General features: G+C 40.2%; 1 protein-coding gene and 1 long non-coding RNA gene across 10 annotated transcripts in view; one reads left to right on the top strand and one right to left on the bottom strand.

Moving 5' to 3' along the window:
• Window positions 1–24,744, top strand: part of LOC135090190 (cyclic AMP-dependent transcription factor ATF-2-like) — a 36,666-nt gene extending 11,922 nt beyond the window's left edge. Inside the window, exons 1-16 of one of the 9 annotated variants that reach the window (XM_063986635.1) lie at window positions 8,207–8,340; window positions 8,926–9,029; window positions 9,704–9,806; window positions 10,425–10,632; window positions 11,047–11,161; window positions 11,450–11,583; window positions 12,496–12,704; window positions 14,820–14,960; window positions 15,674–15,835; window positions 16,315–16,486; window positions 16,833–16,967; window positions 17,537–17,658; window positions 17,895–18,085; window positions 19,751–19,998; window positions 20,472–20,720; window positions 24,150–24,744. In XM_063986635.1, the coding sequence (XP_063842705.1) occupies window positions 10,582–10,632; window positions 11,047–11,161; window positions 11,450–11,583; window positions 12,496–12,704; window positions 14,820–14,960; window positions 15,674–15,835; window positions 16,315–16,486; window positions 16,833–16,967; window positions 17,537–17,658; window positions 17,895–18,085; window positions 19,751–19,998; window positions 20,472–20,720; window positions 24,150–24,356 (2,136 nt within the window). In that variant the 5' untranslated portion in view covers window positions 8,207–8,340; window positions 8,926–9,029; window positions 9,704–9,806; window positions 10,425–10,581 and the 3' untranslated portion in view covers window positions 24,357–24,744. Of the gene's footprint in view, window positions 1–8,191; window positions 8,341–8,925; window positions 9,030–9,703; window positions 9,807–10,424; window positions 10,633–11,046; window positions 11,162–11,449; window positions 11,584–12,495; window positions 12,705–14,819; window positions 14,961–15,673; window positions 15,836–16,314; window positions 16,487–16,832; window positions 16,968–17,536; window positions 17,659–17,894; window positions 18,086–19,750; window positions 19,999–20,471; window positions 20,721–24,149 lie in introns of those variants that run through there. The other 8 variants (XM_063986636.1, XM_063986634.1, XM_063986640.1 and 5 more) reach the window with 8 other exon arrangements.
• LOC135090194 (uncharacterized) lies at window positions 14,488–15,788 on the bottom strand. The gene is made up of 2 exons (XR_010261821.1): window positions 15,655–15,788; window positions 14,488–14,976 (listed from the first exon to the last, which is right to left on the bottom strand). It is a non-coding gene; the product is annotated as an uncharacterized LOC135090194 (long non-coding RNA).
• Window positions 24,745–27,030: the final 2,286 nt, after the last annotated feature.

Raw genomic sequence — 27,030 nt, forward strand, 5'->3', positions numbered from 1 at the left:
TTCCTCCTCTTTTTTTCTATTTACTAATGTATTTTATTTTATTTTTCTATTCTTTTTGTACGCTTCCTTCTTTAATTTGTTTCATATTTATCTTTGTTCAACGTTTTCCTTCTAACTATGCTTTCTCTTGTTTTGATTTGTTTGGTTTAGTATTATTTTTTTCTTTGTTTGCTATTTTCCTATTTGTATTTTTACCCCTAGTGTAGAATATGCGAGAAGCCTTTATTTCTCTTATCTTTCTCCTCCGCCTACTTTTACTATCAAATATCTTTCTTTTTTTCTCTACTCACAAACTTGCGTCGTAGGAACCAAGGAACAATATAATTCTCGTGGTGTTCGCTATTCCTTTGTATTCTTTTGCGTTTGTGTTCTTCACCACACGTAGTCACCACCTCCTCCTCCTCCTCCTCCTCCTCCTCCTCCTCCTCCTCCTCCTCCTCCTCCTCCTCCTCCTCCTCCTCCTCCTCCTTGTTCTTGTTCTTGTTCTTTTATTTTTTTCTTGTTCTCGTTGTTGTTGTTGTTGTTGTTGTTGTTGTTGTTCTTTTTCTTGTTCTTGTTCTTGTTGTTGTTGTTGTTGTTGTTGTTGTTGTTGTTGTTGTTGTTGTTGTTGTTGTTCTTCTTCTTCTTCTTCTTCTTCTTCTTCTTCTTCTTCTTCTTCTTCTTCTTCTTCTTCTTCTTATTATTATTATTATTATTATTATTATTATTATTATTATTATTATTATTATTATTGTTATTGTTTTCCTCCACCTCCTCCTCCTCCTCCTCATCCTCCTTCTTCCACGTCATCACCTCCTCCCCTTCCTCTCCTACTAAAACTATCATAATCCTTCAAATCGTCACTACCACCACCACTATCACCACTTGCTCTTCCTCCTCCATCACGGCGTCAGATAGAGTGTCTCGTCACCTACTTTTGCCTGAGGCCTCGTATTCTTAAACCTTCTGGCGTCCTCTCTTTAATATTATACTTTTATCAGGCTGTAGTGGAAGGTATTGAGGTTTTCTGTGGATAAATGACTGTAGTGATGATTCGGTAAGCGTTCCTCCACTGTCAGTAGAAAAAAAAAAAAAAAAACCTGTTGAGAAGCTTACTAACCTTACTAATCACCTCTATGGGCTGTGGCCTTTGGAAATAGTGGTGATAAGAGATGATAGTGTTTAAGCATATGTTACTAAGCCTGGTATTCTGAAACGCCTCGCTCTCTCACCACGACAATTTTCAAAGGCCACAGAGATGATTAGCCGGGCTCTCAATACTGTTTCTCATGTAAATAATGTATAAATCTTGTTAATCTGTCCCTAGAGTCGTAAAAACATACTTAAAAACCCGTGGAACTTCAGTTAGAGCTTTTTGAATGTAGTGGAGGTGCGGGGCAGAAGTGTTTCAGAATAAGGAGGTTGGGAAGCCACATTACTCCTGCAAGTTTTGAAGTCAAGAGTGTATGCAGTGTTTGATGCATTATAAGTCCACACACATTCTCTCTCTCTCTCTCTCTCTCTCTCTCTCTCTCTCTCTCTCTCTCTCTCTCTCTCTCTCTCTCTCTCTCTCTCAAGACGATAGCGAGGACGAGAAGTGTGTGAGTGAAGGGACGTGTGCTTAAAGAGAAGTTAGAGATAACTAGGCTTTTTATTTTGCTTGCTTTCTCTCTCTCTCTCTCTCTCTCTCTCTCTCTCTCTCTCTCTCTCTCTCTCTCTCTCTCTCTCTCTCTCTCTGTCCATGTAAAACTTCTTTTTCTTAGTTTTAGAAGACGAGACAATATATATATATTTTTTTAAATTCTCACTCTCCACATTTAAATTTAACAAATATATAACAGATCTTAGCTAAATATTTACTTTTTTCTCTCCACATCCAAAGTTATCACAATTATGGAGAGAATCACAGATGAATATTTAAATTTTTTCCCGTTTTTCTTGGTATTGGTAGTTTTGTTTGACATTTTATTATTATTTTTTATATTCTACTTTCTTTTTTTTCTTGGTACTGGTAAAGTTCTATTTCATTTGTTTTTATTCATTATCATTCTTTTTATCTTCCACTTCCTTTTTTTCGGTACAGGTAAACTTTTATTTGATTATACATATATTACCATTTTATCTCAGCTTCCACTACCAGTAAATTCTAAAGACTAACTATACAGTAATTTAGCCCAAAAAAGTATAAGTTACGCCTAGTATAAGTGTTCGGAGGGTTACTACTGAAGGTGGAAGGGTGAGAACAATAAGAGAGAAGGAAGACAGTAAATGTGAAAGAGAGAGAGAAAAAAAAGTAAGAGGAAATAGAGAATGCGTAATGGAGTTCTTAGAAGCTAGCAAAGGCGGAAGAGAGGGAATTCCTGATGTCTGGGAGTGGAGAGGGTCAGGTAGAGGCATTAATCACGGAGGAGAGGGGAGGGGAGGGAGCGTGTAGGCCAAGTTAGTGTAGGCCTCTCAGACATTGCACCCCCCTCCCCCCATCACCTGCGTGGCGCTAGTAGGTGGAAGAATGCCACCTGTGAGAATATTCAGTACACGGGCATTAAGTTGATTAGTGAGTGAATTGAAAAGGAAAGGGAGAGGAGGAGGTCAAAAAGGAGAAGGAATAGGAGGAGGATGAGAAGTAAGAAGCATAAGAGGAGGAACAGAAGATAAAGAGAAGTAAGGAAGAAGAAACAGCAGCAGACTTTTAGGTTCTCATGAAGCAATTTGTAATAAACTAGACCAATTTTGAAGTGAAAGAGTTGGGATAGTAAAGGTATGTTAGTTTATTGACCATAGAATGACTCAATAATACTTCGATTTTTTTTTTTCTGATCAGTAATTAGTCGGACAGAATGATCTCTCTCTCTCTCTCTCTCTCTCTCTCTCTCTCTCTCTCTCTCTCTCTCTCTCTCTCTCTCTCTCTCTCTCTCTCTCTCTCTCTCTCTCTCTCTCTGAACCTATATAAGTAAACGCTGAACTCTTCCTCTCTCCCTCCTGGTAAACAGCTAAACATCCCCTTGTGGTGACTGTAGCGGGTGAGTGGTAGCAGTAACAATGATAGTAATAATAATGTCTTGCTGGGTTCACATGAATCATTGCAGTGAGGAGTGGATGACCGGCTCAAGGTTGTGGGTCCGCTCTGTGTGTGTGTGTGTGTGTGTGTGTGTGCTGCTTCCCTCCGTTCCTCCGTCTGTCATTTCTTGTCTCGTTGTATAGTTATTTATTTATCGATTTTTCATTCTTTACTGCTGGGTCACTTTTCTTGTAATTATCTGGAACGATTTTTTATTTTATTTATTATTATTTTACGCTGTCTTGTACTAGGGAAGACGAAATTAATAACGCTCTCTCTCTCTCTCTCTCTCTCTCTCTCTCTCTCTCTCTCTCTCTCTCTCTCTCTCTCTCTCTCTCTCTCTCTCTCTCTCTCTCTCTCTCTCTCCATGCAAACAATTTTTCCCCCTGCTCTGAATGTTAGCAGAGTCAGGTGGTAGATTATATGGAAACTCACAGAAATACAGTGTTTTCTCTCAGATCTGGTATTTTCTCCGTGGAAGACCTGTTATTGATTTTTTTTTATTTTATATAGATGTGTATTTCCTCCTTCAATATTGTCATCCCGTATTTTGAAACACTTATCTTATCAGGACTATTTTCAAAGGCCACAGCGATGACTAATTGGGTTTTTCCTATTGATGATGCAGAATCATTGTTAAACTATCACTAGGATCATGGAAACACCGAAGAACTTAACCCTTTCGATGCTACATGACGCGTTTCCTTTATCACAAACCACTCTGAGACATTTCATATTGTTCTGCAGCCACTTCTGATCATACTGGTTAAATATTGGAAAATTTACTCTTTTCGTTTCGTTTCCTTTATAACAGATGCTCTAAGTATTGCGCATTGCTATATATCCCAGTGAAAGGGTTGATTAGACTAGAACCTCCTAAACTATCACTAAAATCATGAAAACTTCACCCAAAACTTAACGAGCTAAACTTTCAATAGCGTCATGAAAGCACCCAATAAATTAAACTAGAGCGCGCTAAACTACAATCATGAGAACTGGAGAGAACCACAATAACATTCACAGCAGCAAGTAGAAAGTTGTCGAGGTGAGATGTTTGAAATGTTATGAGAATACTGCTCTTTGTAACCCGATCAGCTGTGTCTTCCTTATTCTCTTCACGCTGCTGTCCTCTGCCGTACATTAGTGTAGAAACCAATACAAACAGACAAACAGACAACCAGTGAAATATCTGTGAGTCTTCTGTTTGTTTATCTTTTTCTGATCCCCTCTGAAAAAAAAAAAGAAGAAAAGAAACACAAGGTACAGGAAGAGGAGGTGTGAACGTGTGAATCTCTCTCTCTCTCTCTCTCTCTCTCTCTCTCTCTCTCTCTCTCTCTCTCTCTCTCTCTCTCTCTCTCTCTCTCTCTCTCTCTCTCTCTCTCTCTCTCTCTCTCTCTCTGGACATCCCAAGACCTTATATACAACATCCGGGAGTCAAAGCGTGACGCAACTGTGTGTGTGTGTGTGTGTGTGTGTGTGTGTGTGTGTGTGTGTGTGTGTGTGTGTGTGTGTGTGTGTGTGTGTGTGTTGGCATTCATAAACATATCTACGTACATATGGGCTCCCTTCTTTTTATTCTTCCTGTATCTTTTCTTTTCTTCCTTTATTTCTATCTTAAGTCCTCCCTTGAAGATGTAAGAAAGGAAAGAAAGACTGTAAAAAAGTTGAGAGAGAGAGAGAGAGAGAGAGAGAGAGAGAGAGAGAGAGAGAGAGAGAGAGAGAGAGAGAGAGAGAGAGAGAGAGAGACCTACCTACCTACCATCACCTTCTCCTGTCTTCTGATTTTCTTAATGGATAAACCTACGAGGAATATTTCATTTTCCCGCCACAAGCTGCAAAATTCAAGAGTCTGAGAGGATCTATATTTAACATGATTCTTGGCTCCTCCTTCTCCTCCTCCTCCTCCTCCTCCTCCTCCTCCTCCTCCTCCTCCTCCTCCTCCTCCTCCTCCTCCTTTTTACGTTTCCTGTATCCTTTCCTCATCCTCCTCTTCCTTCTCCTCCTCCTTCTCTTCCTTGTTATTCTTTCTCCTCGTCTTACTGCTTGTCACTTATTTTGTGTTCTTAAGCCTTCTTCCTTCTGTCCTGGCCTTAATTTCTTCTTCTTCTTCTTCTTCTTCTTCTTCTTCTTCTTCTTCTTCTTCTTCTTTCTCTCCTCCTCCTCCTCCTCCTCCTCCTCCTCCTCCTCCTCCTCCTCCTCCTCCTCCTCCTCCTCCTCCTCCTCCCAATTACGCTTATTTCAAAATCGACCAGTTATTGAAATTCATCTAGCCTCTCTCTCTCTCTCTCTCTCTCTCTCTCTCTCTCTCTCTCTCTCTCTCTCTCTCTCTCTCTCTCTCTCTCTCTGTGGTAGTAGTAGTAGTAGTAGTAGTAGTAGTAGTAGTAGTAGTAGTAGTAAGAGCAGAACGACTAGTAACATCACCAACGCCACCACCACCACCACCACCGTCATCACCATTATCACCACCATCGTCCCTCGTGACCCGTCGTGGTGCCAAATGTCCTGCGTCATCACCACACCACCACCACCACCACCACAGCTACACCCTGTCACCACTCACCACCATCCTTCACCTTCCCTTTCCCCACCACCAGCCAGACCAAGCTATCCCTATAAATTGAGTCTTTACTTTTATTACATACTCTCTTTTGTACCCGAATTTCAGTAGTGCTAATAGAAGATCACTTATTTCTCCTTAACCCTGTATAACAACACATTATTCACGTATTTCAGCATATTAAACTGAATTGATATATTTTTCTACCCAAATTTTAATAATGTAACCACTTATTCCTCACACATTTCAACGTCTTCAATAGCATCAGTGACTTCAGTTTTATCAGACACCCTCTTTTCTACTTAAATTTCAATAGCGCCAATATAACGGCACTTATTTCTCGCAGATTTCAGCGTTTTAAATTGATTCTTTGGTTTTAGTTTAATAGCGTATCATCTTTCCTATCCAAATTTCAATAATAGTAATACAACCACGTATTTCTCAAACATTACAGCGACTTATAACAATTTTTAAAACTCACTAGTGAAAGTTAGCAGACGCGTTATAATTTTACTGATAGTTAATAAATCATGTGAAGAGGAAATCATGAGAACAAGCAATTAATACACTTCTCAAAATTTTGGATAACCCATTCTCTATAGAAACTGGCACGGTGGCACCTTCCGTGGACCTTTTCTCAGGCTTTTTGTTGCCTAGGCCAGACTCCCTTCTTACCTAAATAAATGAAAATAATAAAGAAGTCGATGATTTCTCACTTTTGGAAATAATCTTATTGAGAGGTTGCAACGTTCTAAGAATACCAGCCCTGCCTACATAACTAAATAAATTGATTAAATTAAATAATCGCCATGGTCCGAAAATTGTCCTGTTGAGAGACCGCTATTTACTAAGGACGGTAGTCAGAAACGTTTTGCTCTCTTACCACGACTATTTTCAAGTCACAAAGATGATTAGCCGGGTTCCCAAGAGTGCTTCTCCTTTATCTGGTTAATATGTGACTAAAACTATAAAAAAAACACCATAAATAACCCGAGTAGCTTCAATTAGAGCCTATTGAAATATAGTGAAGATGCAGCGCAGAAGTGTTTTAACAGAATACGGGCCTAATATTACCAGCTCCCTGCCTTGCGTTCCCTGCCTCCGCCCCGCACCCGTCACTCCTGCATCTCTTGGCTGGCGTGAAGGTCGGGCGTGTTTGGGGCTGGGAGTAATAGGCATTGAAGGCCACATTGCTTATATCCCAAGGCTGCATCTCGTGTGGTTCCTTTAGAAAAGTTTGGTTAGGTTGTCTTCCGGGCAGAGAGAGAGAGAGAGAGAGAGAGAGAGAGAGAGAGAGAGAGAGAGAGAGAGAGAGAATTTTTGTCAAGGTGTATACAGTCAGTGATACAATTATTATGACAAAAATAAAGGAAAAGAAGAAGAGAGAGCAAGGAATGTATGTGGAATCCTTGAGAGAGAGAGAGAGAGAGAGAGAGAGAGAGAGAGAGAGAGAGAGAGAGAGAGAGAGAGAGAGAGTTTTATTGAGCTCCTAACTTAGGTCTGGGGAGATGACGTAACTCTCTCTCTCTCTCTCTCTCTCTCTCTCTCTCTCTCTCTCTCTCTCTCTCTCTCTCTCTCTCTCTCTCTCTCGTGGGGGAATGTTACAAGATTAGCAAGAATAAGCTAGTGTGATGTAGGAAGTGTTCAATAATCAACTTCCTACCAATAGAATACTGCATCACAAAATATAGTCTCAACAAGTTGACGTATGCATGATGAGGTAAGAGGAAAGGGAGAAGTTATACAACTTCTCGGAAATAATTAAGTGATAGTGTGTGACGTATTCAGAAGCATGTCATTAATTTGGAAGTGTGGTTTAATTGTGGCGGGAATTTCGTCTTTTGAACGGTGCAGTTTTCATTCAGGGAATATCTGTTATTTTATTTATTTATTCTTTTTGTTTGTTTGCTTTTTAAGTGTTAAAGAATCTGGCCAAGAGGAAAAATAGAATATGGTAAAAATAGAACAAAAGAAAAATATCCTCACCGTACATGCCAATCCCCTAAAAAGATAACTCAGAATATAAGAAAAAAATAAGGGAAGCTGCAAGAAGCCATCATCTCGACACGTGGCACTCCCTGTTTAAAATATACCTACATATTTAACAGCTTTTTCAACTATCATCCTCACTCATATATTTCTCAAGTCTTCTATGGTAGGGTAACTTTAGGCTCACTCAGCTGTCCATCCTTACTTCGGGTTGGTCGCTAGCTGCATGAGGAAACCTAGGAGAGGTAGTCCACTGGAAACCGTATGTTCTACCTACATACAGTACATGACAGAACTCAGCACTTTACTCTCCATAGCCAGATTTCCAAGTACATATATACTGCAACTTAAATATACCAATCAACATATACAGTACAGCATAAATCCACTCAAACAATTACTCTTTTAAACAAATATAATTATTAAAAATCATATAGAAACTTGTGGTAACTCGCTTTTTGTTTTTTATTCTTATTGCCATATATCCCTGAACATATACTGCAACTTTTACATATCCACAAACATATACAGTATAACAGATCCACACGAACATATTAACTAGTTAGAAACACGCTAGCAGTTCCTCACGTTAAGTCGGGAGAGGATCGGCATATTTAGGCGAGAGGGATGTAAACAAACTCAACAAAGCCAGAGCTACGTCACCAACACCACTACCACCTCCCTCGTGCTACTCTAGGGAAAGACCACCTTTCTACCCTCAGTTCCCTGTCCCTACATGGCCCCCCCATCCCTAGAGGTGCGTGAAGATAGGTACTTGGTGTAAGGTACAAGGCTGACGGGTACTCGTTGAGAAAACACGTGTTACATAACTTGGGAACTTGATTACGTATTAGGAGTGAGAGAAGTCAGGTTAGTTTTCTTGCCTGATCACTAGACGTGCTTAAAATAAGGTTTTTAGTTTAGTTTTATTTTGTGTGGTTATATTAAGATGGGTTTAAATTTATGTAGTTATCTATTGTTTAATAATATTTCTTGAAGTAAGGTTAGTTTCCTTGCTTGATTATGTACGTATAGAAGAAAGCATGATTTTATTTTATTCTTTATATTGTTATTATTATAAGTTTGTCATTATTTTTTTCTATATGGAAGGGATTACGTTCATTATTGGCAGGTAATTTTTTTTTTTTTTTTTTAGATTTACACCATAATCCCCCTATGCCCCTTACCTAGCTTTGTTGGGGGGCGGGGGGAGACGGTTGCGCCACCCTGACCCCACTCGAGGGATACTAATCTAACCTAACCTAGCCAGGGGTTTGTTGTGGCCTCTTCCTCTGCCCCCACTCAGGGATACTGTTCTAACCTAATCTATCCTATCCTACAGGATCGGGTCTAGAGAATTTTTTGGGGAAGTGCCCATGCCTGTTTTGAAAAGTATGGATTTCCCACTGAAACTTAGAAAGATAAAGTTTCTTAGAATCCAGTAAGGTATGCAAAAAATCACATTCCCAGTGTTGTAGAGTATGATGGGTGTAAATCTAAAATAATACATAATCATTTGCCCTGTTTAGTTACTGTATACTTTTTTTTATTCTGACTTTTAAGTGGTGACTGTGTAATGGTGAGGTAATGGTGGTGATGGTGAAGAAATGTACCGAGACGTCATCATCTTGTCTTGTCATGTGGTAGTGATGAGGTTATGAATTTGATGAATGAGCTGGCTTAAGATTAATATGCTTATGTAACATACTGATTGCAAGAAAATATTAATTAGCATGTGTTGACTTACTTTGAGAACACAACTTTTCTCTGGTATGTTTGGTGCTTTTATAATCAATCTGATATTCATCTTTTTCAAATTTTAAGTTTTGTCATATTTAAGTCATGCAGTGGTGTCTTTACCTTTGGATGAATGTAAGATTATGTCTATCTCTTATTATTATTATTATATTTGAGTCATGCACTGTGGGCTTAGAGTTTGCTATTAAGCTTATTTTCAAAATTGTGATGGGTAAAATATTTGTTCAGAAACTGATAACAGATGTGAAATGAGATATTGTTTGTAGTTTTGTCTGTATCTCTTCATATCCTTTTCTTTCTCGGTTTCATTATCTGTTTTCATTTTAAAATGTACATCTTAATCATGTACATTTTCCTTCCAGTTTGCATTGTAATGTGTTGACTGTCCGTGAGTACCAGTACAAGCCTCCCTACTCAGCAGTGAGTTTGGCTCACCCCCGCCTGGAATGAATTAATTTAGGAACGGTAGGTGATAATTATCTGAGACTTTGCTTTACTTGTTGAGCATCATTTGTAAAACCAGAGGACTAAAGGTGTTGATAAAGAAAATCAGGATCACTAGGACCTACATGCCTTCCTATTCTTAACTTATACTTCAAGGCGAACTCTTAACATCATCATCATCATCATCATCTTAACCATCATGTCAAAAGGCAAGATAAGGATGCTGAATAATGATGACAATGATGAAGCAAGCTCTCCTCTCCTTGCATTTATCTTCCCTTCCAGGTATCAGCCTTCATCTCATCATTAGATGTTACAGTGCATACATTAGAAATCTGTCTATCTCTCTACTTGCTAGGCTTACATCTTTGCAAAGTGGAGTGGTGTAGGCACACACACACACATTAATGTTAAGTTTTTCCCCATCCCCTATGTACATTTTCAGTTTGTCAACTGCCTAAATAATAAACCATTTATTATTATTATTATTACACACACACACACACACACACACACACTCAGGAAATAGAGTCACACAACTACTGAAATCAAAAGACCAAGACATCACACAACTACACCAAGTAGATTTGTTATCCTATGCACCTTTGACGTAACAGTAATTGTCGCTTTATTTCTCAGCAACCTGAAGACGCCACTCTGGCAGGGCTGAGCAAGGTGGCTTGGGGGCAGTGTGGCCAAGCCGGCTCCCACCAACAGTGCCTCAAGCCGGGTTCGTCGGCTCCTCCCACCGCAAGGGCACATTTAGCAGCACCAACACACCAACACCTTGTCAGTCATGGGTGAAGTTGATAAGCCTTTTGGATGCCCCCAGCCGGGTTGTGGGATGGTAAGTCTCCACATCTTTGTTGGGTCTTGTCTCCTCTGAAATGTCTTGTGACAAGGCTGCTCCAAATTGACCTGGGTAATAGTGATCATCTTGGTCTGATTGATAAGTTTTGGAGTTGTTTTCATGTGTCTTGACAGAGGTTTCAGTTCTTGGTGAAAGCCTCTCACAGTTCATTCATCCTTCTTCAGATCAATGTCTCATTGTTTCCTTGAAGAGGCATTGTGGGTCTAACTTATTTGTATTGATGATTAATATTTGAGTCTTCAACAAATCATTTGGTGCTGAAACTTCTTAAGACTGGCTATAAGTGAATAAATTTTAAACACTTAGGCACCGCATTCACTGAAGCATGGTGTATTCCATTGAGCCAAATGTTGAGCTGCTTGGAGTGTGATGACTGTACATCCTCCACAGAGTTTCACCAATGAGGACCATCTCACTGTTCACCGCCGCCGTCACGAGATGCAGCTGACGGTGAATGGGGAGCACCACACTCCCTCTCTAGTCAAGCACACTGGCTTCATTATAGGTCAGTGGAGTGGAACATGTCTGGCAGAGTATGGAATGGTAAAGTGTTGCATTAGCCCTTGAGAGACTATAATCAGTAAGATATATAGGATAGTTTTTTTGACCAAGTTAGATAAGCTGTTATCAAACCCTCTTTTGTATTCCCTTTGATACAAGAGTTGAGGGTACAGTATTGATTGCTTAAGATAGAAATGTTAGATATGACATCATCTAACCTTCTTAGTACCTACTGCTTACATGAGAGATGATGGAGGTAGAGTAGTAATGATGTGTCAATTGTGACTTGCAGACCAGACACCCACCCCAACAAGATTCCTGCGGCAGTGTGAGGAGGTGGGGCTTTTTCAAGAAATTAGTTTGAATCCATTTGATGAGCAGTTCCGGAGAGCATCCCTCCTGAGATCCCACCACTCCATCACTGAGGTGAATCTATTGGCTGTTTTACTTCCTCCCTCACACTTCCTCCTACCAACAGGAGACCCACCGAACAAAAGTTGTTCAAATGCTGCTTCTTTGAGATAGTGAGAGTTCTAAAAGGCAAGTAAATTGAGTTCTTGAGATAGTGAGAGTTCTAAAAGGCAAGTAAATTGAGTTCTTGATTCCCATGATGCATCTTGAAATTGCACTGCAAAGTGGCAGAAACTAAGAAAAGAGAAATTCAGAACTTGCCTGTTGATGCAGCAGTTCCTGTTATTAGATGGACTGAACAGGTATGAAAGTAGGAGGTCTTCTTGAATTACTTAGTGCAGTTGAGCCAGAGGAGAAAGAAAATATATGGTTAATTTCAGAGGTGCAGTAAGGATGACAGTAGCATTATAGTGGCAAGAGAAACAACATTGTGGGAGATTGTGTGCAATTAAAGATATTCACTTGAAAAAAGTGGGGGCATTAAGTGTTGGAAGCCACTCAAAGATGGGAAGTGGATGAGATGAATAGCATTTGACTGTACCCTGTTTAAAAGTGTTGTGTGGATACCAGGACAACCACCCACACACAAAACTTTCACCAATCATGTATCTTCTCACCCTTAAGACTCTTTACACAGATAACTTCCAGGTAACTCCATATGAACACCACATGAGATCTGCTTATAAAACTTACTAATATAATGTTTCCAAGCTGTGTGACTGATCCCCATGAAATGAACGGCAGGAGCATTTTCTCTTCTCCATCAAAGGCAAGGGCAAGGAGCTGAGGGAGTGGTGTGAATGTGAAAGTTATGTGCCTTGTCTTAGCTATCCACCTCTTGGGGAAAAACAGCCTTGGTGTATGCATATGTGTACAATACTAAACACACCCGGGCTAAGCTTTGATCTTATTTCTGCCTTCACCCAGTCCATCGGGGGCGGTGAGAGTCTGGACACCCCAAGGGTCCTTCCCCCCCCTGCGGACTCTGATGAGACCATCTCCTCCACCTCCCGCGACGACATCTGCGGCACCACCTCCACCAGCACAGTTACTTCCACCCTCACCACCTCCAGCCATGCCTATGTCCCACCTCAGACTGCCACCACCACCTGCCCTGGCTCCCTCCCTTCAGCCAGGTGAGAATAGCCACTTGACTGCATGAGGCAGCACACAAGACTGCCTGTTCTGTGTATTTATTGTGATGATTTCAAGATACTTACCTTCCAGTTTTCATGACACTTTTGGCCTTTCATTTGGTACTGGTGCAGATGGCTCTCTACTTGAAGCAATATTTGTACATTTGTTTCCAACAAAAGTGATACCTGTCATCTTTTTTTTTCATGGCAGCTGTCATTGGCTAGAGCTGCCTTTGATGTGTATGTTGGGCCTGCCTTCTTCTGCCTCTTCCCCCTCCACATACACCTTCCTGTCCCTCTCCTCATCTCCCATGTTTATCATACTCTCTCTCTCTCTCTCTCTCTCTCTCTCTCTCTCTCTCTCTCTCTCTCTCTCTCTCTCTCTCTCTCTTCTCTCTCTCTCTCTCTCTCTCTCTCTCTCTCTCTCTCTCTCTCTCTCTCTCTCTCTCTCTCTCTCTCTCTCTCTGTCTGTGTGTGTTGCACTGTATATACTATCCTGAAGGATAAGGGAGAGAGAGAGAAAGAGAGAGAGAGAGAGAGAGAGAGAGAGAGAGAGAGAGAGAGAGAGAGAGAGAGAGAGACTTCAGTTGAATTTTAAAGGATTTCATACGAACACAATGAAAATAATGAGTTAAATGACAAAATCATAAAGAATATGAGATCAAGAAGTGTGCTCTTAGCTAGCCTAGCTTCACCTTTTGCCTACCTGTCTACTTGTCATTTGGTCTCTCTCTCTCTCTCTCTCTCTCTCTCTCTCTCTCTCTCTCTCTCTCTCTCTCTCTCTCTCTCTCTCTCTCTCTCTCTCTCTCTCTCTCTCTCTCTCTCTCTCTCTCTCTCTCTCTCCTACACATTCAGGACAGTATATAACACACACACTCTTGGTCTCTTGGTAGTCTGTCGATGTCAACGACAACGTCTCCATGGAGTGAAGAGACCTGCACAATTAATTGATTAAAGTGGAAAGGCGGGTGTGCTATCCTCATTTCCACCATCTTGACCCCCTGAGCCTCGAATCTGGTGGCATGGGACCTCCAAGATGACCAGGAGATGCTAGGGGCTGCAGGGTCTGCCAGTGTCCATCAATAGATGACCGCCTAATGTGGAGTCCCACCACGGGATTTGAGATCAGTTTTCCTTCTAGGTGGACTGTTCTACCAGAACTGAAGAGCTCCATCAACTCATTAACTGTGTTTTGGGTAGGACTGAGACCACTCTCAGGCCACACTAGAACAGCAAGGTCACAACCCCCTCAGCTTATATCTCATACCTACTTGCTGCTAGGTGAACAGGGGCCATACATTGGGGTACACACACACGCACACACACACACCAAATGTAATTTGGAGCATGAGTTGGGTGGTGGTGAGAGCTCAACATTCCCTTGGGTTAATGGATTAGTTGCTGAAGAGCAAGGAAGAGATGAAATGTACAAGGCACCTGTCCTGCCATCAGAATTTTAACAAAGTAGTCAATAGATATCAGGATTTTTAGTCTTGGAGAGAGAGAGAGAGAGAGAGAGAGAGAGAGAGAGAGAGAGAGAGAGATAGATGGAGCAGGTAGAGAGGGGAGGTATGAGAAATGTAGAAACAAGGAGAGAGAGGGGGAATAGGGAGGTAAGTATAAAGTGGGGTTGAGAAAGGTTTGGCTTAATTTACTTGTCATGACTTCTGATCACTGATATTTGCCTACTAAAATCCCTTGACTTGAAATGTTGCTTTAGCTAAAAATGTGGGTAGGAAGCCTGCTTCATTGAGTAGGGATCCAGCTGTATTCCAGTGTGCCATTTCTCTCTCTCTCTCTCTCTCTCTCTCTCTCTCTCTCTCTCTCTCTCTCTCTCTCTCTCTCTCTCTCTCTCTCTCTCTCTCTCTCTCTCTCTCTCTCTCTCTTGGTCAGTCTCCCTTACATAATGGAAAAATATATAAACAACAGTAAAATAAGAGAGAAATTTTTTTTTCTTTTCACACATGACTTTATTTGAAATAATTTAAAGTGACAAGTGTATTTTATGTAACTATAAGAGTTTTATGAGACATTATCATCATGCAATGGAGGATATAGATGAAAAAGCAGGCTTCTTGCATCTTTCTGTATTTTCTTATGGTTCTCATGTTGCAGAGTGTTGGATGTAGTGGAAGAGGAGCCAGACAGAGGAGATGGGACCACCCGGCGTCTCTCCCTCAATGTGTCCTCGGCAGCAGAGGCAGGGCAGCAGTCCAGCTCCGTCATCTCCACCCCGACACCCGTAATCACTGCGGGGTGAGGCTTTCCTTCCCTGGGGTTGTCATAATTTAACGTTAAAATGCAGCTCATGTACTGCATTAGAATCCTAAGAATCCTGTTAAACCCTTTCAATTCTAGATAGTATTTTTCCATGTTAACAGCTTTTTATAGCCTCTTAACTCTCTTGCCTCTGTCACAAGACAGAAACATCTTTCCAAAGGCTTGTTAGAAACTGATTCGTGACTAGGGATTAATTAAGCTGGGAAGAACAAAAACTTTTTAATGCTTATCCTTGTACTGCTGTCTCTTCACTTCCATAGCCAACTTATGGATCTCCTCTTTTCCTGTGTGCTCTGTCCTAGCAAACAGTATTTTGTGTGGCTCTGAATGTTAACAATAAATGACCATAGTAAAGTGCCACAGAAAGGAAAGTTTGGCAAAGTGATGTATTTAGGTATGAATATTTTTACATCTACCTGAGGAAAGGATTTTTCAGTGGCTTCTTATAGCATCTGCCTGGTGAGAAATGAGTGGAGAGACAAACTATCCAAATAACAACACGTGTCCAGTTTAGTTATTTGAAATTTACTTATTTTATAGCTCACTATACATATTAATCATGTCACAAAAGTTTACTTGTATAAGGTCTTCAGACATTTATGGTTTGATTATGATTAACTAATATACCAGCAGTTCCTAGTTATAGAAAGATAGTGAGGCAGAACATTACCCGTAGTGTGTCATTGCAGGCCGTCAGTCACACAGTCCCTGGGTGCTGTGGAGATCGGCAGCGCGACCTCCATGAAGGTGGGGGGAGTGGGCCCAGCCACAGCACAGCAGCCAGCCATCTGTGCTGCTCCCAGCAGTGTGCCACCATCACCAAGTGCCACAGTCCTCCAGCTCCTCCTTAGGTGTGTTGATTGCTCTTCCTTCACTCACATCAAGTGCACTGAGATGTCTTATGTTGTGTGGGTGGGGAGTAAGATCATCTGTGACCTACAGGAAAGACTTTGGTTGCCCAAACTTGTAAGGGGAAATTTGGACAAAACAAAATGATGATGAATGTAATTGAAAGGAGACATGGCAAGAAGTAGAAGTACTTAATTTAAATGTTAGCGGTTGTCTTCTTCACACACTCTGAAGATGGTGTGAAGGTGACAGTTGAAATGTAAAGTACTAATGTGTCATCCCAGTTCCTTTCACCACCACATTCCACATACTTGTCCTATCATCATCTTTTTTAAAAGCTAATTTCTTCTCTGATATATTCATCTTTCCTACATTTTCACTCATTCACCTTACTATTTTCATCTCCCTCATTTTGTCTTCACTCATCTTTCCAACACAATAAATGACAGGTATGTCTTGACCTGTATCATTCCTGTTGCAGGTTACCAAACGGACAGGCCATCCCAGTGGAAATTCCTGCCACTCCTGTTGTGTCGTCATCCACTCAGAGTGGCACCACCACCAACAGCAGCACCACTACCACCGTCTCATCCATGGTGGCGTCGCCTCCAAACTGTCATGACAAGTCACCTCAGCAGTCCCTTGCCAAAATGGTGAGGAGGTTTTGTTTGCCATCCTTTAGCTTTTACTGCTAGTCATCCTTTAACCTCCAGAGCATTGTGAAAAATAGTGTGCATGAATACAGAAAAGATATTAAGGGTAAATTTTGTCTCTCCCAGGCTACAAAAATCAGTCTCAAAAAAAGTTGGTGATTGTAGGAAAAATTTTGTCACTGAAAGAATCCATACACTATTTTGAGCAATGTTTTTTAGATCTATTTTAAGTTACTGCCATGTCCTATATTAAATTTCTACTGTTTTTATCCTTGAAAATAATACAGTAAATTGTCAATTGAGAAAATTTCATGTACAAAGAAGTAAAGTTGCTTGTGTATTGCAGAAGCTGAAGCAAGTATTAGCCTCAAGTAGTACAGCTGCACGGCCTGGCAGTAGCAAAACTTCCAGAGCCAACACAGCAGACCGCATCGCAGAAATGACAAGATCGCGCAACTTCAGTGGCACAAGCAGCACTGAGGTGGCTGGTCAGGGCTGTGGTGTGTTTGGGGTTGCTGAGGTTTGTCCCCCAGAGTTCAGAAAGGCAGTGCAAGCTAACGCTTCTTAGTCTTGGGTCGTGATTTGACCAAGTGTTGTGAAAGCACTTTAGCAAATCATTGAAGGGTGCAAATTTGTATCCTGTGAAAGCACTGAAGGGGCAAGTATTTGTCTTAGTAAATTGAAAAAAGGACAGTTTTTTATGCCATGAAAGCACTGAGGGACAAACACGTCATAGTAAATCACAAAAGGGGACAAGTGTTTAAAAGTGGGAGCCCTTAGGGAGTGAAGGGCAAGTATCTGTCTGTCGTTGAACTTGTGGGTATGGTCTGATTTCCTCAAAATTGTAAACTTTGATGCTTGAGGTTTGTTAAGGTTCGTGTAAAAGATGAGTAATAGTAAATTTATTCATTTTCATTATTAGAGTAAAAAGAAATTCTTTGTATTCGATTAGTAGATATAAGTAACTAAAAATTACATTCATGCTGTAATTTCAGTCTAAAAGAATACATTGGGTTAAGACAGTGGTGGTGATGCCTGGTGTGTTTCCAGGGAGAGTGTGATGATGATAGTGTGTCAGCCAACAACCCTGCCAAAGGAGAGAGGAAGAGGCGAAATTCATCAGACAATGAAGATCCAGCTGAAAAGAGAAAGAAGTTCCTTGAAAGAAATAGGTTGGTTGCATGCTGTGCAGGTGCAGCTTGGGTTTGTCAGGCTTTTCACATCCACACATTAGGATGACATCTCTCACAAAATGTAGCAGAGACGAGGCATTTTTACAAGTGCATCTGTCAAGTTGTAGTTTTGTTTATATTCCTCACAATGTGTGAGTTAGCAAAAGTATTAGTTCACTCAACTTTGAACATGCTTTTCTTGTATGTGATTGTACTGTGCCCTCCCTTCACTCTAGGGCGGCTGCAATTCGATGTCGGGAAAAGAAGAAAAAGTGGATAGAGAATCTTTCCATGAAGTACGATGAGTTGGGAAGCATCAATCAGAAGCTGCAGTTGGAGGTGTCGTCCCTGCGCTCAGAAGTTGCTGTCCTGAAGTCCATGTTACTTCAGCACAAAGACTGCCCAGTGACTCTTGCCATGCAGGGAGGTGTGTGTGTCTGTTTGTGTTGTAGGGTGTTGCATCCCACCTGTCTTTCTTTCCTCAGTGTCCTTCCACCTCTGCCTATCTGAACACTTCTATACAAGCACCTATTCTACACACAGACACACAGCTTTACAAAGTGTAATCACACTGTAGGGTGACAACTAGTTAAGTATTCTACATTATAGCAACCCTTTCACCATGACTTGTTACTGTGATTGGCATTACAGAGAATTTTAATTTATTTATAACATTTATTACTCATGCATGTGGATAACAATTTTAAAAAGGATGTTTCTTAGGTTGTATTGAAAGACAATTAATTCTTTCATTCAGTTCCAGTCAACAATTTTGCCAAGTTATTTGCTGCATAATTAATGATTAACAAATGTGTGAAGATTGTCAAAATTCTGATGTAAGATGATTGAAAAAAATAAATAATTAAAATAAATAAATAAATAAATAAATAATAATAATAATAGTGAAAATTATTAGAGAAAGTAAATGTGAAAGTAACAAACCGTCCCACGATGATGATGTCACACTGAAACGTGACAAGATAGTAGGTTTCTTCCCTTAAAAGATTCTTGTTATTATATGATTTATTATATTATTCATTCATCAACTTTTAGTGAACTTCTAAATGTGGGCATTTCATTCCTGGGCACTTGAATATTGTTGGTGAAGCTTTAGTTAGAGATTCATGATTGCATATTTGAAGTTTATTTATACTTGTATGATTATGCTTAGAGATATAGTACTGCATTATATCTTGAGAGATCATATTGATACAGTTCAAAGAATGCAAATACACATTGAAATACAACTACAACCACCAATGAATGCCCCTGTAGTGAATAGTTGGCAGGGATCACCACCAGGTGAACCTTTTTGACAGGTGCAACAACAGATCATGCAATGAACAATACTCCTTTACTACATCCTTTCCCATCAGAACCTTCCTCACTCTCACTTCCAAAACTCATTCACTTGCATACACTCTACATCCTTGCATCCTGTATCCTAAGAAGTGAAATAAGCTGTGAAAAGTTTTAGAGTATGTATTGATATACTGTCTGGTGTTGAGATCATATGTGTATGTATGTATGTATAAATTATCAGATGAACCTTCTTATATTTAAAACTTACACTCCAAGTCCATACACTTAAGCTGTGCATTTTCCAGGCCTCTTTTCAGCCGTCTTATCTCACCACTATATGTCTCTACACTCTTGTTTCCACACAGATATCTTGTAGTGGGGAAGGTGAGAAAATAATTCTAATTTTATGGTTTGTTGCTACTTCCATAAAGTTAAATGAGGAAGACATTTACTCAGCAATTTTGCAAGATTTACTTTATTGTACTTAGATCAAGATCAATAACTGACAGTATACTCGTAAGAACACTTATGCAAATCTCCAGTTATTTTATTATACTTAGATCAAGATCAATAACTGACAGTATGTAAGAACATTTATGCAAATCTCCAGCTACTTAATCTCGAGTTAGAACATTGTCCATTCACCAGTAAACTGTTAAAACAATATCAGACCCACACATCTAAGTGACCACCCTGTCAAGAAAATACAGCTCCACCTTCAGCTTCTTAAATTATGTAAGGTAAAGAAATTTTGATCTTACAGTGACTTAAACGGGGAATTAATTTTCAGATGGTACCCTTGATGGAATGAACGGGAGCTGCGGGCCGGCCTCCCTTGCCCCTATGCTGGTGCCTGTGCCGGAGCCGTCCCTTGCACACAAGCCACGCACGCGCTCCCTCTCCCTGCCCTCCATCCCCTCCTCTGAGAACACTCCCGTGGAGCCCCTCCCTGTGAATCTGTCCTGCTGTGTGTATGCCTCACCTCCTGCCAGCACCATTGTAACCTCAGCCTCTTCCACCTCCTCCCCATCCACCAAGGTATGAATTGTGTCACAGACAGAATTTTGCCACCTGAAAATGTCTGAATGTGGTAACATTGCCTCTAGTTGGTGCTCTTGCCCAGTGATAGCCTATATTGTTTTTAAAGTGTGGCTCTTTTAACTGCCAGTTTTACAATATTCATAAGATACTGGACTATTGCAGATACAAATAATCCATTATCACCCAAAGTGAATATGCAATTATGTGCCATGCATTCTGAAACAAAACAGGAATACACTGGCTTCTCAGTGAGCGATTGTATCAGCTAGTGCATGTTACCATGTTGCTTCTTCTAATTGCAAAACTGCTGGCCCAGCATCTATGACTCCTATACCAAATATGAAGGTTCTAGAACTAAATATCTAGCTGCTAAAGGCATTTTATTCCATTAGAAGTTTTAGGAGAAAGAAACTATTGTAAATTGTAATCATTTTACTCTTTAGTTCTCTAATTGTGTTTGTCTTGCACAGGTGAGTGCAGCACCTCCCGGTGTGCCAGGGAGGACAGGCACAGCATCAGTCAGTCCTGTTAACCTAACCAGTAGTTTCATCACCACCAACCAGCACCCATCCCCTCACAGCCCTGCTACCTCCATTGCCCGCATCATAAAGATTTCCCCAGGTCCTGTGCCTCAGGGGCAGGTCTCCTCCCCACAAACCCAGCTCCTTGCCCCAGCTGTGGTGCCTTCCACAGTCACCACTGGAGGACACACAGGGAAAGTAGGTTTACTTTGTACCTTGTTTAAGAGCAGTAAAGCACATTTTATTTCTTCCTTTTCTGGAGGCTGCTGAACAGATGCATCCATTTTAAATCTTGTCTAGAAGAATAGGAATATGTTCTGTGGTGGGAGTGAGCAAGGTTACTTTTTATGCAAGTGTGTGTTCAGAAGTTATAGTTTGTGAATGGAATGTGTCTGTGATTGTGATAAGAGTTTGCATTTATGTGGAAGACGGGTGAGCAACTACCATGGCTTGTAACCATACTTTGTGTACACACACACACACACATACACACACACACACACACACACACACACACACACACACACACACACACACAGTGTATACTTACAAGCTATGGTAATTGCTCACCAGATTTCAACGTAAAAGCAAACTCTTGTTCACAGAAACACATTACATTTATGAACCACAATTGCTTAACACTTCACATAAAAAGTAATCTTACTCAGTCTCCCACCAAAGGCATACAGTACAGTTACAGTTGCTCATCAGAACCTATTAGACGCACAGACAAAAAACACACAGACATTGCAGTGTGTGTGTTAGGAGTTATCTTCAATTCATTCTATATCTTCCATTCATTCTGTAAGGTCTAGGCTTGCAGGGGAGAGGAAAGCTTACTACTGTACATGCTGTACAATGTCAGTGGATGAAGTTGTGACTGCCATTAAAAATTGTCAGTAAATCCTCCTCCTGTATATAAAAAATCTAATGTTCTCACCCAGCTCCATGTGATGACCACAAGGCTTCACTACCTCAAGGCCACACGAGGCTGTAGGATTAAAGTTTTGTACCCAAATTTGCCTGCCCACTCTTTTTTCCTATGGATTGTAAAGGTTCACTATTTTTCATTGAAAGGACAAAAATGGTCTGGGCCATGACAAGCAAGATGGGAAGGGCCTGTATAATTGCTGTGAGGCAGCAAGGAGTCAAAATCAAATATTATTGCCCATGTTGGCTGCTATAGAGCCATTATCTTTTGCATCCATGCCACCAGCAAAGGTTTGAATGAGAATGAAGTTTTCCCTAAATCTTGCCCTAGCAAGGAGAGAGAGACTTCCACGAAGACTAATAAGGCAGATATAAAAATCCATTCATTACATCTGGGGAAATCATGATGGAACATGCAAAACTACTTGTCAAGGTGAGATTTGGTTGTAGGAAGGGAACTTGATTCTTACTCAGACTTGCTGGTGGCAAGCTCCATGGCAGCCAACATTAGAGGCAGTCTTGACCTATATTCCTTGCTGCCTCTGGACAATGATACTGGCCCCCTCTGCCTGCCTTGTGATGACCTTGACCATTTTTGTCATTTCAGTGAAAAATGGTGAATCTTTACAGAAAATAGGGTGAAGACACACAGGCAGGCAAGATGTGAGACAATAGTTCAACCCTGTAGCCTTATATGGCCTTGAGGTACTGAGGCGTTGTCATTATGTGATCACACTATAATCAGGCAGTTACCATTGCTTACCATGTGGAGCTGGACAAGAGCATGTAGGTTTTATAGAGGATGGAGTAAAAGCAGTTTACTGATGATTTTCAATGGTGGATTGCAGCTTTATCCATTGACACTTGTTACAATCAGGTTCAGCCCCTCTCACAGCTGCCACAAATTTGGATTAGCCTCCGTAAGCCACCTCCTACGTGAGCTTAGTGCAAGGCAAGGCAAGGTTGTCTACAACTATTAAATTTCTGAAGTTGCCACTCGGTTTCACCCACCGACTGAGAAGGAAATATAATGAAAACTAACTCAACCCTCCTTGCTGGAATCAATATTCCACGTTCTAGGGGACAGGCAGTATAGACAACATATGCACACAGATCAAGGTATAATACCTCATTGGACAACCGCCTTCATAACAGACTGCCTACATGCAACCAAGTATTGTAAGCTTTGGCCAGACAACAATGCATCCACTATCTTCCAGAAGACAGACCCCTACTTCCTATAAAACTGGTGGAGATCCAGGAAGAATGTGGACAACTTGAGCCTACAGCAGGTTATGAGATAATCCTCTAATTCCAGGCAAGGGCAATCACCAGCTTGGACATTTGTAGCATTTTGACAACCATGCGACATGCAGACATGTGATAGAACTACCACAAGACACTGCACTCAGGAGGAAACAAAAAGTGGGGGAGAGGTCAGCACCTATTCCCGTCAAATAATTGAAACAAGGACATAAAAATGCACACATAATACGCTTCCGTCACAGGAGTAGTCATAAGCTGAGCCACAAGTGCTCTCTCTCAAGATTAGGCATCATTCAGGTTCTGGCCTCCTTTAGGGCTTTATATGAACACAATAGTAATAATATAATAGGTGTTATACAGCAAAATAACCCTTACTTATAAAATATAACCCTCCTTGGGTACACCTGAACCTGGACTCTGTAAAGTACATCTCTTTTTCATATCTCAACAGCTATTGACTACCATTGCACTGCGCACAGAGGCAGACGCACCTGCCAACTCAGTCACATGACAAAGGAGTTTTGGGGGTTAGGAAAAGGGACAAGGCAATACTAATAGCAATAATCTTGCTTGCTGCAAGACCCTGAAGGGGCTGGATACAATGTAACTGTTGCATGACATGTACATTAATATCTGCTCCTACAAGTGGTAGTGTTTTTAATATGGTGCATTAAAGAGAGGTAAAATATATATATATATATATATATATATATATATATATATATATATATATATATATATATATATATATATATATATATATATATATATATATATATTAACCTACTCCACCTTGCAGCAATAAATGCACCGGATTTGTCAGTCTCTTGCCTCTCTCCTTTCTCTCTTCTCTCCTCATCTGTCTTTCTCTCCCCCTTCTCTTCCCTATTTGCACAGTATAAGGTCACTTGCATGGCATCAAAAATTATTACAAGACTCAGCCCAGAAGTTTTCTCCTTTCTTGGTTGAATATTGTAATAAATTATGAAGATGTCATGCTAATGACCTTATACAGCATGGACAAAATTTTCCCTACAGACCTAGAGGCTGAGATGTGATGGAATGAGTGAAGGATTCCCCACATAGACACTCCACAGACTATAACAGTTATCCACCTAAAAAAAACAAGCTTGATTTGTCATACCATGGATTCAGTATATTTTTACAAATCTGTCATTCTTCACTGCTTCACAACATGAGATTTAACTCTCACTCTCCACAGTCCACAGATCCACATTTGCTCAACACAGCTTCATTTAAAAGCTCTCTTGAAATAAACTCCGGCCTGCAACATAATTCAAAGCTATATTTTTATCATCTAACATTTTCATACATTTTGTTTCTGTTTTACACTCGCTTCGAAACTTTTATACATTTTGCTCTCCTAATAAATTGACATCCTGTAAACTGTAGCACAAATACCTCCTCCAGGTGAGCAAGATCGTGCTGGGCCAATCGGAGATCTTGACAACAGACGTCAATCCCAAGGCAACGGTGATGATCAATGGGACTCCCAATGTCATCATGGCAGCAGCTCCCATCAGCAACACAACCTTGCCTCAGCCACAACTACTCAACCTCACCCTGCAGACGCCGCAGAGCAAGGCATCGCCCACAGTCCTCCGCAAATCTAACTAGAAATAGGATTAACAAAAGTACAATAAGTTGATTTTCTACCACTCTGAGGTGAACCTTGCTGAAAGGTTCTTGCTGTTGAAGATAGTTTGTAAGATTTATACTTTATATAGATGACAGATTTTCTAAAATACATGAAAAATATGCAGACAGGTTTTAGTGTGAATCTCCCCTTATGTTGAATATATATTATTTAGCAATGTAATGAATATCACAGTTGTTAAAGTTGGTATGAAGTTTGTTTAAATTATTATGACAAAAGATAGCAATATTGTTTATGTAAATTTTATTAACTAACAAAATTATGCCTTACTCTAAGAGTATGAGCAAACACAAGAATGCAATTGCTTTTCAATTTAACTGAAAGGTGCAAATAAACTTGTTCACACCATATTTCATTAATTTGCCCTTGAAAATCCAAATGTATAAAATATCTACAATGAACGGCTACAACTACGCGTCTTGTGATAAGTTGTGCCAAACAGACTATGTACATTAATGCCCTTTACAGTCTACTTTTGATGTTACATTGCCAAGTTTTTTTGTAGTGTGTGTGTGAAACAACAAAGCTTTAGGTCAGTTACTTATTTTGCACTGAAGAAATTATCAACTGCACAAATAGGAAGAATTTGTTAGGGTAACTGAGAAAATCCTCCATTCACCTGTCTGGACTGACATGCCACTCTGAGAAAGGAAGTCAAGCAAAATATTCACATACATTCCCATGCAACTTGGCTACTGTGCAGAATCAACTTTTAAGAACTTACATCCTAGTAGATCATACAGCCCCTTCTGCAGCAAAGTATGACAGGAGAGCCTATCAACTCTTGAGCCAAAGCATAATATTTCTTTAAAACTGAGACAGGAAGCTGCTTCCTGAAAGTTATTATCATGTTGAAGGCCGTAAGTTTCTTAATAATCATGTTTTAATTGGGGCAAAGAAATCATCTGAATATTTACATGTGTCAAGACTTTCATGCAAACTGAGAGGACTTGAAATTACTTATGACAAGACATTGGCCCAATTTTTTAAATGTTAGTGTTAGTAAATCCCAACACCAAGCCTCATGTTGTATCTCCTCTTACTTTGCAAATGTGTTCTTTAAACTTGGGGAAGGAAACAAGGCGGTTTTAGAAAAACCCAACACTAACACCACTCTTCGCACAGGTTGGCAGCTCTGAAGTGTCTCATGTGCCTGCCAAAGTGATCAGCTGATTATATTTATTTATAATTTTTCTATTTATAGTTGGGGCTATACATTCTCTAATCTCTATTCGTTGGAGTGTACAGGCAGGTGACAGGCAGGTGAGAGCCTCTCCTCAGAGAGGTATGTGAATGGATTTTGCCAGTCTCTAGAAACAACTCTGGGAAGCCTCACCTCAGCTTGATTCACAAGATCAAGGAGTCCTAGATATACTGCAAATGTATGCAATGAAATAATTGTTTTCAAGCATTTTCAAAACTATACTAGAAATGTTTCTTAGCTGCCAACTACTATGGTTCAGCATCAGGTTATGAAGTCTTGTGCTTGTGATTACGAAATTAATTGACAAGAGTATAAAAATCAATCTGGAAAAGTGGTGGTAATATCCTAGTTCTTTTCAGCCATTATTATTGGTTGTTTTAGTTCCATTCTTTTGCAGACACGTTTGAACAGACGTAAAACATTTACAACAGCAGGGGGGGGGGGAATGCCACCTCCTCTGCAACCCCCCAAACACTATTCAAATGTGCCTGTGAAAGAATGGAACTAAAACAATCAGTGATGGCAGGAAAGATCTCTATCATATTACCATAGTGGCTTCACATTGAAACTGGCGAAGATGTACTTGTGTACCAGCTAATAATAACCAACTTGCCAGCCACTGCATAGCCTATAATCTCCTACGCCTGTAGCATTATAGCCTATCTTGTTTTTATTTGGTGATCCATTTCAACATTTCACATTCTCAATATGATGTGCTACATTCAGTTAAATACATAAAATTTTTCCACCTACTAGATAATGCCGTTTGCTAGCCCAAGCTTGATAAAGCCCAATTAGAGCATATAACATGTTTCTGACCAAGAATAACTAGAACTTCAAGGTTAATGCATTAAAATTACTTAAATGTTGCAATCATCATGTGAAGACGCTGTAAATCTTGGACAGGTGATGGATATCTACAGCTCTTTCAATCTGGCAGGTGATCCACACTATGTAAACGAACTATAACTCACATGGGTAAAGGCGCCAGAACGCACACATTTATAAATGCCTTAATCTTTTCCTTACGATGATGGATACTATTTTTCCTTTAGAAGTATATTGATAAATTATAATATTTTAACAACTTTCAATCGCATACAAACCATGAATATCATTGGTGTTTCTTGTTGGGGAGGGGTAGGACACACCAACAATTATTACAGGAGTTGATTCTAACACCAGTGTTTAAAAAGCAAAACATACTGAGAATCAGCTACATTGGTATTAGTAACTACTAACACCATGCTTAAAAAATCAAGCCATATACTGAAACAGAGTTAAAACTAATATCCAGATCAAAACAAGGAAGGTATACAAGACTTACCTTAACATGAATTCTAGATCAAACTGTTAACACTGTCTGGCTTTTTGACACCACCATTAGATAAAGCCTAACATCATACATTGGTGTTGATTTAAACAAGTGA

Source organism: Scylla paramamosain, chromosome 34 (assembly GCF_035594125.1).
Source record: "Scylla paramamosain isolate STU-SP2022 chromosome 34, ASM3559412v1, whole genome shotgun sequence".
NCBI classification, from domain to species: Eukaryota; Metazoa; Arthropoda; class Malacostraca; order Decapoda; family Portunidae; genus Scylla; species Scylla paramamosain.